Genomic DNA, 14,696 nt, shown 5'->3' on the forward strand with positions numbered 1-14,696 from the left:
GGGGGGGGGCGATTTCCCCCCCCCTCCCCCCCAATAAATTAAGCACAGAAACGTATCATTATCACGTTCAAATAAGGTGAAGGGTATTATCTTCTGGGATGTGACGCCGTCTGGTTCGTCTCAGTCACCAGTTATTCCGCAAATCTGTCTCTACACGTCCCCACCGCTACAATGTTTTATTTTATGTTCTCTGCGTGATTATATCTTTAATTTACACTGTTTCTCTTTCCGTCGACAACATTAGCTGCGCGGTCTAAGGCATTAACTCTCTTCGCTTCCTCGAATGCTGGGATCATGGGTTCGAATCCCACTCAAGGCATGGATGTCTGCATTTATTCTGTGTGTAGGTAGCGGCCTTGCGATAGCCTGATTCCCCGTACAAGGAGTCCTACCGACCATCTAAGATTAAGAAACTGAAATGAAACGAAGCGTTTTGCAGACGCCCTGTGCTCCAAGTGAGAGAAACAGGGATACAGACAAACAGATAGATTCCCTTTTCATTTCAGGCATAACTCCATCTATAAATGTCCTTATCTAACCATAAACACACACAAAATTAATGTAACGGTGAGATGAAAGCTCTGAAAGTATGCAATTTGGGGCTACAATTATGTCAACCTTCAACACACTGCACGAGTATGTTATGTAACAGTTTTCAAACGAGCAAGCTGTCTTCTATTTCAGTGTACGAGTATCTTGTCTATCATGTGAGTACTTATAACATTTTGATGTGAAGTATAATATTCTATATAAATGAGAACGTTGACTATTCATTCGTGTTATCTGTGGGGGATGGTGTTAAACGTCGGCCTCGATGTACCATTCAGTAACATGTAGGACTCGAAAGAAATACCACAGAAAGCATGTGAAGTTAATAGTACAACTGCTTGTGTAACAAGCAATAAGACTTCATGCTGAATTCTCGAAGAGTACTGTATGTTCTGGACACTCATCAACTAAATTTTTTCTCTTTGGTTTAATACTTTGTATTCTACCCCATGAGTTAGTGTACTTTCAAACATTGAATAATTCATTAAATTTCCTATTCCCCCAGGTTGTGAGACTCTTTGTGGCTGAAAATGAACACTAAACACAGAGGTATATTCGTTAAAAATGATAAAGTATCACAGCAATCAATCACGCAGTTCCAGGTTGAAAGAAATGGGTACAGAACAGGACATGGAACCGTTCTTGTTACCTAATGATAGCTTCACACTTTCAAATGCAGAACTGAGCACAAAAGCATATAATCAAAGGGGCTGACACTTTCAACTTAGAGGTCAGAAATTAAATAGGCTGTAACAACTTCCTGTCTCACATCGGAGGCAGGACAGTGTACCAGTGCTCTAAAAAGCACGATGGCATCATCCTAGATTGCCCTGGCTCAACTAAATGATGTGTAGCACAAATGATGACTTGCACATTTGTAGAGTAAGGAATCAGAAAGCGCTGCTATTGTGTAAAGGCGAAGGTAAAGTTGTTGCTGTAATTAATCGCTCCAGGTGCATTCCATGAATATGTATGAGTGAGCAGAGATATAGCTCCACCATTCTTGACCTCAGCACTATGTGGAGGTGAGTAGTCAGCTTCATGCCCCTGCCACTTTACCCCAGGGAAAGTGCCCCACTGGATAGGAGACTGGTTGTTATGATGAGAAACAGGTAAAGTACAGTTGAACATTCTGAGTCTAGAAGCAACATACAAGTGTTCCACTTCATGTCAGAATGTTGTAGTATAATCGGACTTTCAAAATGCCTGAGCAGAGGTAGAAGTGCACGGTGACTCACAGTGCTTTGTATGAGTATGATACTCCATGGCCTGTAGTCCACAAGCAAACTATACCGACCGAGCGACTGCCGCTTGTCGGCGAAGTTAGTGCCAACTTGCAACAGATCCCCATGACTGTTAATCTCGGCTTTTCTAGACCAGAGCTGCTATTTCCTTGAAATAGCTCCTCAATTATCCTCAAGAGGCTGAGTGAACCCCATTCCAGACCCACTACTTCTCAGAATATCTGGTAGCGCCGGGAATAGAACTCGGGACCTCTGGATCTATAGCCAGGAACCCTGACCATTAGACCACAGAGGCGGTCATCAGTATCATATCCGACAGTAAAATGATTCATGATCTTGATAGATCTGAGATTCTCACAGCAATGACCATGCAGAGTGCTGCCTTCTGGGATGTGACACAGTGTTTTCTTTATGTGGGTTATCTCATGATGCTCTCAGCAGCTAGACAATACAGCAAGGATGATGTCTAACAATAGTACAACACAGTAGAGCATGAATCGACAATATGAAATGATATTTACATGTACATCTAAATCCCATTCGAACATAACTGTAAATACCAGTTTCAGGAACATTCCAATACAAGTTATTTTAACACAGTCAAACTCTTTATGCAGGAGCAGAACCAATCTCTGCATAAACGGTATAAATTATTCTTTGAATTATTTTATAAATCATTTTTCAATGTACACAACATTTTGTAATATGGATCCATGATAGTTACAGCCCATAATCTTTCGTCTTCTCATCTGCTGTCTAAAAACATAAAAATTACAATATACAAAACTATAATTTTTGCATGTGGTTCTGTACGGGTGTGAAACTTGGTCTCTGACTTTAAGGGAGGAACATAGACTGAGGGTGTTTGAGAACAGGGTGCTGAGGAGAATATTTGGACCAAAGAGAGATGAAGTGACAGGAGGTTGGAGAAAAATGCATAATGAAAAGCTTCATAATTTTTACTCTTCTCCAAGTAGAATTAGAATGCTCAAATCAAGGAGGATGAGATGGGCAGGGCATGTAGCACGAATGAGGGAGAAGCAGAATGTATATAGGATATTGGTGGGAAGGTCAGAAAGAGAACACTGGGAAGGCCAAGGCATAGGTCAGTGAACATTGTTGAAATGAATCTGAAAGAGATAGGATGGGATGGTATGAACTGGATTTATCTGGCTCAGGATAGGGACCAGTGGAGGGCCCTTGTGAACACGGTAATCAACCTTCTGGTTCCATAAAATGCTGGAAAGATCTTGAGTAGCTGCAGAATTGGCAAGGGCTCAGCTCCATCAGTGAGTGAATAGTGACAATTCAATATTTATGACTCTATATATTGTATCGCCTCATGACGGCTCTGTGAAAGCCAAAACGTAAGTTAAATAAACTAAGCTGACACAAGTGCAGAAGTGAGTTTATCTGCTTTTTGCGTTAACACATCTGTAAAAATGAATATATGGAAAGGATCTGAATGCAAGCAATCCAGGTACTATCCTAGCATCTGCCTGGTGAGACCAAGGAAAACAATAAAACCCTCAACTGACACAATGTAGCCTGGTAGAAATTCACCAACGTTTTGGAGGAACATGCTGCCTTCATCTTCTACCCTGAAGATGGAGGCAACAGGGTTCTCTGAAACACTGGTAAATACCCACCACACTACATGTCACCATATGACAGAAGACAGTAATCTTCATTTGATGATCTTATTTCTTTCAAACGCAGAACGTTCGTTACGAATTGGCAGCAACACTGGTGGAACATCAACGAGCGACAATTCATCTTCTGGATATTCTGTGTCCTTTGTACCTCTGTTCAGTCTTCTTATGAATTTCTTCCCACGACTGTTCAGCAGGTTCAGCGGTGTTAACCATGGTGGATCTCGAAGTAAGTAACACTCAGAAAACTAAAACATTTCATGAAATAGTGTTCTCAAGCATCATACACGTACTGTGTTGTGTACATTTGTATATTACCTGGGCAACTGCAGTATATTACAAACAATTTTGTATTTCAGCAACACGTTTCAACCACACTGATCATCTTCAGGCTAAGTTAGTACATTCCTTCCAGCGAAATTGCCGTTACTGTAATAGATATCAGCCAGTATCTGTATTAGCTTAATTTCTTCATATTGTCATTTGTAGGGGTGACTATTAGACAGGGTTTGGATTGTATGATTCGATTTATTAACCATTTGTATGCACCACTCAGAACTACACTTTACAGATCACTGACACACAAACAATAGTGTTCTCAGTGTATTACAGTCTCCATTATCAGTTTCCTGACAATGGATTTTAACACAGGAACTAAAAGTCTCTCACTGAAGTACACACTCCAAATATCACGGTACTATAACACACATAAAGTCTTCTTTTCACAGGCTGACTGCCAACTGAACTCGTTGCCATCTCTTCTCCACCAACTTCGACTGCCATCCCAAGAGACTCCCTCAAAACTTTTTCTGCTGGCCTTGGATCCTTATATAGCCTCGGGTCGGCCTCAACAGAAAACAGTTTCCTAACAATTCCCCTATTGTTAGAGGTGTTTACCTTGCAATTGCATAGAATCTGCAGTGCTTTGATTGTTGCTTGCATATTCGTTGCCAAAGGAATGTGCTTACCGAGCCGTTGCCTAGCACTGAACTATTCTGGCTTTTTAGGTGTCATGTCACAATATATACAAAATTGAGCCGTTCTAAGGTTTAGCTCGCTCACGTATGATGTCATCATGTTTCCCTTGACGGATTCCATCCTCACTATGCAGTATCCTGACGTCAGTCACGTGGTCCCATGTACCCTCTCGTGAAGGGGAGACTCGTACAGTGCAGTCGTGTAGACCAAGTTGACTTGGAAGGTCGGTTACTAGCCAGCAGGGTTGTTGTGGAAAATATTTGTTTCGGCTGGGTCTGTTCTAAATTCCCTTTTGGTGCTATCTGGCTGGCCGGTAAGGACTGCCCGCGGTCGCAAGCCGTTACTTGAACGCTTGCGACATGCGTTATTAGATTTGGTTTGGTATTTTTTTCAGAATTAGACTTGTGTTTGTATAGCCTGAGTGTTTAACGTCCTAATATGTCTAGTGTCGACACAAGAGGTGCTGACGGGAAATTGTTTTGTTCTAAATGAGCTTGTATTAGTTTCTTGGTCAAATGTGTCGTTTGTTGTTTATGTACTGTTATATATTTTTTATTACAATTGTAATTGTTCTTATCTAAGCCAACGAACTGAGTGTAGCCTCCTCCTCCTAGCTTGGATACCCCATGTCCATCTAGGGGAGCGTGGGAACCAACAATAGGGCCAGTAACGATTGCGCTGTGCCCTTTCTCTTCGTAATAATAATAATAACATAATTATAATCAGAAGGAGAAGAAGACGAAGGGCGCGGTGCAAAATTATAACATTAAAATTGCTACATGGGTTCTTATGCAATGAAAACAAATGCACACTCTGCTGGTCCTTGTTTCAGAGTTAAATTTTGATGACAGTGCCCAGTTCCAATGGCTTTACCATTCATGTTTCCTTCGGCTCATGTTCACTCAACAGCAAGTGTTGTTGCTGTGTGTTGTTTTATTTGTTCTGTGCAATGGTTCTTCCAATTTTCTTATGCATGGCTGTATTTGTTGTCTTCTGCCTGTCTGGGAGATGCCAATGAGAACATCAACCAACCATCTCCTGAAAAATGCACACCTCATCTCATTCTGTCTCCAAACTAATTCATTGTAACACTGCCTTCAAGACAACTACCCCCTCATATTCTTCCTGCCTTACTAATTATACCTTATCTCAACAGTAAGGCCAAAGGGCCTAAGACCCACAGTAGGGGTCAGAGGACTGGGTTTGTTATGACACCTTGATGACCCTCTCACCCACCCTTCTCCAGTAACAATGTGGAAGTACTGCTAGGGTAACCCAAGTTACCAGATCAAGCTCACATGAATGGCTTTATTAAACGCATGTCCATTATGTCTTTTGATAACTTTAGGAACAGTATTTATTTCCCCAGTGTGAACACATTTGTTCTACAAGTTAATACACCATCTTTGAAGTCAGTCACTTAATTACATTTAGTTCAACAACAGTGTGAACTGCAAGGTTACAACCAGTTGCAGAGAAACAAAAATGTGGGTGGCTTAGCAGAGAGGGAAGAGATTCTTCCCCAAAACAGGAGTGGAAGTGGAATCTCCACTTGTAGTTCACACATTTTCCAGAGTTTCAGATCCACCAGCTGACACTGATTTCCTCACTGTCGTGATGTCAGCCACTGTAAAAGGCACAAGGCCAACATAAAGAAGCAAACGCTCATAGTGTAGACACACAACACAACGCAACAGGAAGAGCCACCCAGCACCTTGGAACATACCAGCATGTAGATGGGACTACACGCTGAACATTAAAACCACGAAACGGAGGCAGAGCAGTTTTCACCAACAATTTTTTAAACACCTGATGATGACCAATGTCAGTCGAAACATGCATTGCGAAGTACAAAAACATTAAAATAAAATTCAAAAGGTGCTTTGTGTGATGCAAGATGAAGAATCAGCAACATTAGTTGAACGATAAAGAAGCTTCAATGTAAAATGATTCTGTTACAGAACTTGGACGTGCCTCCAAAGAACTGGGTGAAAGTGAATATATCCACATCAAAGTGAACGGCAGTTTCTGTGACCCTTCCCACCTTGGCCAATGGGAAGACACAAGCAACTGTCAACGTTTTTATATATGTGAAGTGCACTCCGATCCTCCACCTTTCTGTGAGACAGCGTATGAAAATGTAAAATCATATGAACAACTGGTAAGGTCTACATACATTTAGCAGTACTCTCTAAGTAATGCGTATCTAAAACATCTGTGAGGATATGTCATCATCAGATGGTGATATATAATTGTTACATCATCAACAAACAGTTATTTGGTTCTATTTTCAACATATGATAAGAAACAAAACTGCCTTACCAGAGATCTCGTTGAAGACACAGGACTTATCTCATGTAAGAGGGCCTGCTCAAGGTATGGCATAACCTCAAAGATGTTTCAGAAACACAACATGTACCACTCTCCTGGTTCTTTGAAGGTAGACAACTCTCCTATTCTCCCCTGCTTGCTCTCAGATGAAATTCATTCTGAAGCAAAAGAGTGCATGGATCTAGCATCAGAGGGAAAAGATAGTAGTTTCTGGATGCCATTTATTCCTGATAAGTTATTATGCATCTCACATGCAACTTGCTTCTTAAAACTTTTATTTTTTTTTATGATGGAATCTCTTCTGCATCACTGATGTATGCACACTGCGTTTCAAACGACACTGGTCATCTCAGGTGTCTCTTCGGTTCTTGATGAAACTGCTGTGCTTCTGTTCATTGAGTTCAATCTTTTGGGTATGCCCTCATCTGTGAGGAATTACACATCACCACAGGACACATGGGTGCACAGATGAGGACATATCCCATATGGATGGAAGTACACCAGTTCCATCAGCAATTTCAGAGTCACCTGAAGATAGCCAGTGTTGGTAGAAACATGCAGTGAGTGTATATCAGTGATGCAGATGATATTTTAACATTTAAAACCTCTAAAAGTTTCAAAAAGAGAGTCGCATGTGAGACGGCTAATAACTATCAGGAATAAATAAGGGATGCACAACAGGATGCCATGGTACAATATTCTGGATGTTAATTTTTAAGCTTTGATGCAATCTAACTTCTCTGAGTTATGAGACTTGTGTCGCTGTTTTCAGCTTGCTGAGTCTCTCTCCCCGTGGACTAGCATTAGTAAGGACACTGAATTTACTCCAGTCTCCTTTTCCTCTTCTGTATCTTTTTCTCCTCCTCCCACCAATCTGCATCCTTCTCTTTTTGATAACAGACTCTTTTATTTCCAGATTGTGAGTCATTGTATCCCTTTCACTCTCTTCATGGCCTTCAACCAGAGGAGCATCTTTTGCATAACTATAACAATCCCAAACATTACTGTGTCTAACAGAAGTCCACTAATGTTTCTGTGGAAAACAATGCCTCCATCTTCAGGGTCAAATAGCATGCCATAAGAAGACTTCTGCTCTACTCCGTTTCAGTCTACCTGCTGCCTGATTCTTGCTTATCGCTTGGTTTGCTCTTTGAACCCAAAGACAGACAGAACATTCCTGCAAAATATACCAAGAAGCTTCGAACCAGATTGCATGTCATTACATTACATTACATTACATCTGACGCTATACTTGAGAACCTCAAGTATAATGATCCTGTTTTGTGTTGCATGGAACACATGCTTATTCCAGTCATCTGTTTATTACTTCTATGCACTGGGTACAACACTCTTGCCTCTGCATGCTTCATGATCAAGATCACCCTAAAGGTCACTGAAGCCAGACCACCTTAAATATACAGACAGTCTTTCCTTTCAAACTGGCATTAACTGAAAGTTTCTGTATGAAGACTAAGAAACATTGATTAGTCAGCTACAAAAAATACAACTGTTAATCATAATGTCCACAAGGCTCTCTGAGAAACATAACAGCATGGGTATAGTGCAGTGAACTGGTCATATTAAATTTCTAGTTCCCAAATATAACACCCTCACACTTTCTGGACAACCGTAACAGGAAGAGAACGCCTGTGTGACATTAAATAATTTGGTGCATTGTAACATTATATATGCCTCAACTTAATTTACGTACAGAGACTAAGTGTATGTATCTCCATTTCCAGAAACCAACAACCAGCAAACTCGCACAGAACGGACAACAAGAAACTGGACAACTCTCGCAGACTGAAACGTACTCAACCCCCTGCATCATAATGACTTTCTATCAGTGCCCTGACAAGTCTCTCTACAATAAGGACACTAAAGAGTGCATACCGCAGGATAATGCCAACATATCCAAATTATGCCCCACGAAATAGGAACCACTGTACTGTAGGGTCACTGGGATTTCAGTATAATACAACTTGTATTAAGATAATCTCATGGGGATCACAAATATTTTTATGCTTCACACAGTACTCTACTCGCAGAAATGCTTAGCCCAGCGTGCTTCTGCATTTCAGAAGGGACATGTTCTTGAAAATATGTCCAAATCATGAAATGCCATAATGTGAACTCTATTCTTCTATTCATTTCCTCAATCTGAGGATGGTATCTCACGACACTGTCAGTAGCTACACTATATAGCAGCAAATGGCAGGATCATGTGCACTGGAAAGGATTTGGTAGGAATAGATTATGGCCTAAATAAAGGTATTAGATCTGCGTCTGCCTGGAGAGAATTTAAAAAAACATGAAAACCTCCACTAAAACAATAGGCGACCTGGCCGAAGTTCAAATCAAGCACCTCCGAAATATGATCACAAGTGTGAGCACTATGTGAACCCACTCCATGACTTCTATGTTAAAAGTGGAGATGCATTTCTACTGAAAAATGTTTTGATTCACAGTTGTAACAAAAACACATTTTTTACCCATAAAGATCACGGGTGGTACACCAACACAGGAATAAACTTTAAAAACTATCAGCAGTGAAATTCATGGCCTCTTTCTAAGCATGATAAATAAGAACAACATGATACATTACCTACCTAGAATAAAATAGGAATAGTCGCCCTACATCACTGATGCATGTGAACAGACCTGTATCATGAATTTTAGGGTCATGTTTAATGATTAAGGGCAAAATTCCAGAACCAGAAAGTCTGTAAAGTGGACATTCATTACTGAAGGCAAATATAAACGTTCTGCTTATGACAGGTATTACACCTCCAGGTTCATTTTTCATTTGTCTTTTTGCTAGGGATTTAACCCTTTTCAGTGCCAAACTGAGCATATAAGGACAATTCTGCCAGACCTGCCACATTCTGATTAGGACTAAAGATTATGGAAGATTTTTCCTGCATATAATTCAAATATATTTTATGCATTACAACATAAAATATTTAATTTTCAACAGCCAAGCTCTCTAGTATCTCTCATCAGTGATATTCAGTATTCAAGGAACAATTTTTGCATAGCCTGCAGCACTAGCATCAACTCTCTGGCTCACTTCATTTGCATGTCTCTTTCCTGGAATCACAAATAGGAGGACAATGCCAAGGTGCCATTATTTCTGTTTAATTCAACAGAAGTTGCAATAAAACAAAATCACCCCAGACCCACAGCCTGCCTAGAAATTCTGCTCCAGACTAAGGAAAGGGTTACAGGGCTTTACCGTGCCTTATGTTCATCAATAAGAAAGTATACAAATTGTAACATTCATTGAGTGTTACTCAACCACATTAGATGATGCCTGGCATTACACATTGAAGATCATGTGAGCACAGGTCAAGGAGTACAATCATTACTACAGTAGATCAGTAGATGTAGCACTATCATGTCTACACAGGAGGGACAGACACCAGACCAGGCTAAACAGTGAATGAAATTATATATAAGCATTCTGTTCTCTCAGTATAGTAAGTTTTGTATTTAATAAAGTATATTACAACACTGTATTCATTTATTTCTAATGCTTTACCATCCCTGATAGTCTGTGTGGAAACTACAAAACAAATACCCACACTCGTGTTAATCTTTGTTAGCAAGAAACCAGCATGAATGAGGCCGCAAGCAACCTGCTTGCTTTCTTCTATAGCTTTCTCTTAACCCTGAGAATGTAGGAGACATATTCCCCCATAACATCAGCTGACATTCATCAGTATTTCATGTTTCGAAGACATACAATGTCTTCGAAGTATACAATGTGGTCTAGTAGTCAGAGTTCCTGGCTACAGATCCAGAAGTCCAGGTTCGATTCCCAGCATTACCAGATTTCCTGAGAAGTAGTGGGTCTGGAATGGGGTCCACTCAGCCTCATGAGGATAACTGAGGAGCTATTTCAAGGAAATAGAGGCTCCAGTCTAGAGAACCGAAATTAACGGCCATGGGGATTCATTGTGCTGACCATGCGACACTCTCTATCTGCTAAAGTTAGCACTAACTTCACCGACAGGGTTGCGCCACAGCTCAAGTGGTTAGTCGCTGCTTCCCACCATGGCGGCCCGGGTTCAATCCCGGGTCTGGTCAAGTGGAGTTTATGGTGGACAAAGTGGCGCTGGGGCAGGTTTTCTCCAAGTACTTTGGTTTCCCCTGCCAATCTTCATTCCACCAATTGCTCCACAATCACCCTCACCTATCATCTGGGGCTGGTACAATAGGCCAGAAGTGGCTGCAGTACAAGGGACATAGTCCCACCCCACTAGAAAAAAAAACTTCGCCAGCAAGCGGCAGTCACTCAGTCAGTTACGTTCACTTGCTGACTAGAACTACAGAGTTCTTTTTTACATGTTTTCAAACATGGATTTGAACTCTTCTGTCAAACACCACCTTCATTTGCATAACTTGCAACATTCAAAGACCCAGACTAAGTTATCTCGTATCTCTTGCTGATAGATGAATGTACATAAAGCTAGCGGGTGATTGCTTATTGTTTTTAAAATAACACCTTAACATTTCTCAAAATGAAAACTGCTTCGAATAGAGAATGACACTTTAATGTTGGTAGACCTTGCTAATCACTAATGAAGACTGATATGCAAGCATAACTCTTATGCTGTAGAGATGAAATGGTAAGCTGTCTTCCTCACACGACACCTCGAGATCACTGTGAAAACTGCTATTGCGGCAAACAAGCAGAATTATCGAGAAACAAGATGAAGTTCTCATGGCAGTGACCCTTCAGATTGTGGTCTTTTAGGTTGCAGTAGCATGTAAACTTGCAGCGCAATGCTAAGATTTTAAAGGAAACTTCCTGAAAACAACACTATGTCCCTGCAAGGGACCACCATTTCTCCCTATGCCATTTCCCACCTATGATAAAAAAAAACTACTGTAGCCCTTAAAAGGGCTGCTTTACTGCCCATTCTTTCACCCAATGGTCTAAATAAGGCTCCTTTCCTTACCCACCCTCCTTGGCCTCATGACCACCTTCCTATATAAGTGAAAAATTCCTAAACATATACATTTCAACCCTGAAGATGGTTGAAGCATGTTCCTCTGAAACAGCAATATCCACCTATAAGATATGTGGTGTCAGAACCCAGGCAACCAGAATATGAATAAATGAGACATTCTACATTCAAAAAGCAGGGCAAGCAGTAGCATAGTTCGTTGAGGCACTATGCTACAAGCCAGGTCACAAGTTCAATTCCCAATGAGGTCACTGGATTTTTCAATTGACCTAATCTTTCAAGCAGCACTATGGCCCTGGGGTCAACTCAACCTCTAATAAAAATGAGTACCAGGAATCTTCCTGGTGGTAAAGGGCAGCCGGCACGTAAGGCCGACAACCTCACTGCCATCTGTGAGCCAACTGTCTAGAAAATGTGGGGGCCTTGGCATTGCACAATCCTTTGGGCCTCCACAGCCTGTTACAGGGATATAGCTTTACCTTTTATGTTCAAAAAGCATAATTTTCCCTAACAGTTCAGTGACAATGGGGATTCATCTTACAAAACTTCCATAACAAGATCCTGTACCAAGATTTCTACATGAATAATAACAGCATTAATGTACAGAATCTGGTTCCTGGTTTTTCTTGCCCTAACTGTTCTGTAGTGTCACAAATATAGCATAAACTGCAAGGTGCCATTGGAAAACATGCACATGAGTACGTTAGTGGCAACAAAATATTCAACCAATAACACAGGTTACAATATCTTATTAGGGAAATCTTACTCACTTTGTTGATTCACATCTGCGGCCAGCCACACGTGCAAGAGGTTGATCCCTTCGTCATCAAATATCTTTGGATATCTGTATTTCAGGAGCTTCCTCAGCAAGTTATTCCCCCTGTTGGATGACAGTTTCATCTCCCTGCAATAAATGACATAACAATGTATCAGTTACTTCAGTAACTTAATCTCAAATGCTAGGAACAAACAAAAATAGTAGATGTTTAAAAACAAAGTACAGTAAACCTTCATTATAATTGACTAATAGGGTCAACAGGTGTCCATTATCACTGATGTCAGCTATAACAGTGTGAAGGGGTATTCAGAGAAGTTCAACATAGAATATATAAGCCAATGCACGCAATAAACACAGGAACACACAATGCAATTACATAAAGTTTTTATATTGCAGTCCTTTTTTTATTTTAAATAGTTTGTAACTATAAAACCTTCTTCAACATCTCTAAGAATTCACAATCGTATATAGCCAGATTTTGTTCGTTATAACTGAAATCCATTATATCTGTGTCTGTTATAATGAAGGCTTACTGTTTACAGAACACTACTTGGACCTACCAGCAATAACGTAATGGGGAACACAGGACATGAGTATACAGCAAGGAGCAATATAATCTGTAATGTGGTCTTCTGAGCTATATGAGTAATACCATGTATAATCTGACAGATGAGTACCAACACTTTGGAGGAACACACTGCCTCCATCTTCAGAGAATAAGTGAGTCAAGCTGGGAAGTAGGAAGGATAAGGAAACCACGAAAATGAGTTCCAGAGGACCAGTCACTCAGAATCAAGGACAAGTAGAGTGCTGTGGCCAATTGGAACAGGGAACTTCAGGCCCTGAAAAGGGATACACTGTTAATTGCAGGGTATTATTAGGGTTGTGGAGAAAAGTAGATTAAGACATATAATGCAGGTGGGGAGACAACAAATGTATACAGAATGTTGGTGGAGTAATCTTTTTGAATTTAAACAACAAAACCAAACTCCGTGATTTTAGTCCACAAGCGAACTATACCAACCGAGCGACTGCCGCTTGTCAGCGAAGTTTAGTGCCAGCTTTTGCAGATAGAGGGCGTTGCGTGGTCAGTGCAACGAATCCCCATGGCCATTAATTTCGGTTTTCTAGACCGGAGCTGATATTTCCTTGAAATAGCTCCTCAATTATCATCATGAGGCTGGGTGGACCCCGTTCCAGATTAACCACTTAAAAGACTGCAAAGACTACTTTGTAGGAAGAGGACTAATATGTTTCACAACCTTATCATTTGACACTATAGAGTGCAAGATATTAAACAGCACTGTAAAATAACCTGCAAGAAAAGAGTTCAGTATTCCTGTTCAGCACAAGTCTGTACAACACTTACTCTGTGCAGATAACTTCATCATCAGTTCTCCTGATCAGTAAAATTGGTCCTGGATATTTTGACAGCTGTTGATAATTATTGAGATTGATATAATCTCGAATTGTCTTCCTGACAATTGGCTCCAATAGACTCGGCATCCGCAGGATGGCAAGCGCCACAATGTCATCAAATGTGGCATCCAATATCTACACAGAATAATATCATCAAATAAATTTGACTTTAAAACTTAAATTATGCCCAAGTTTTGAAACAATCGTGCACATCCATGAGGACCTGATGAGACATGAGAAAAAAAAACAGTCAGGCTTATTCAGTCCTTCTTTCAATACACTAAACCTTGATGTTAATTTAAATGGTATTTAAAAATGCAGTTCCCAGTGCACAGACAACACAATTTATCACCAATACAAAGACCAGACCATTAATGCTATTAATAAAACTGACAGCTGTTTATTCTGAGAATCATTAAAAATATATTAACACATTATGGACAAAATGCAAGATTCTTAATGTTGAGGGAAGTCATAAATACAGTACCCAATGTAATTTCAAAGGTTAAAATATCTATCTACTGAAGTACATGGCTACTATAAATGATTAATTCGTTTTTAAAATGCTATATAGTATCCCTGTACATTGCATCACACACCAGAAGACAATAATCTTAAGTATAAAAAAAATTACTATACAACAATGCAGCAGTGAAATATCCATCTGAAACTGCAAAAATGCAGCCAGCCTCGCTGGCTGAACGGGGCTGATAGCGAGCGCCAGTACTGGCAGGGTATGGAGACTGGTAGAATATTGTCGCGTATCGCGGGG

At 40.4% G+C, this 14,696-nt stretch overlaps 1 protein-coding gene and 1 long non-coding RNA gene across 2 annotated transcripts in view; one reads left to right on the forward strand and one right to left on the reverse strand.

Moving 5' to 3' along the window:
• LOC111874799 (phosphatidylserine lipase ABHD16A-like) overlaps positions 1 to 14,059 on the reverse strand; it is a gene marked incomplete at its 5' end in the record, with an annotated part of 26,933 nt that extends 12,874 nt beyond the window's left edge. The window contains 2 exons of the mRNA XM_023870598.1: positions 12,498 to 12,631; positions 13,875 to 14,059. Coding sequence (XP_023726366.1) covers positions 12,498 to 12,631; positions 13,875 to 14,059 — 319 coding nt within the window. The remainder of the gene's footprint in view (positions 1 to 12,497; positions 12,632 to 13,874) is intronic.
• LOC117283124 lies at positions 650 to 6,467 on the forward strand. Its single transcript, XR_004514138.1, has 3 exons — positions 650 to 707; positions 3,513 to 3,674; positions 6,385 to 6,467. It is a non-coding gene; the product is annotated as an uncharacterized LOC117283124 (long non-coding RNA).
• Positions 14,060 to 14,696: the final 637 nt, after the last annotated feature.

This window comes from Cryptotermes secundus, unplaced genomic scaffold (assembly GCF_002891405.2).
Source record: "Cryptotermes secundus unplaced genomic scaffold, Csec_1.0 scaffold3295, whole genome shotgun sequence".
In the NCBI taxonomy this organism is placed as follows: Eukaryota; Metazoa; Arthropoda; class Insecta; order Blattodea; family Kalotermitidae; genus Cryptotermes; species Cryptotermes secundus.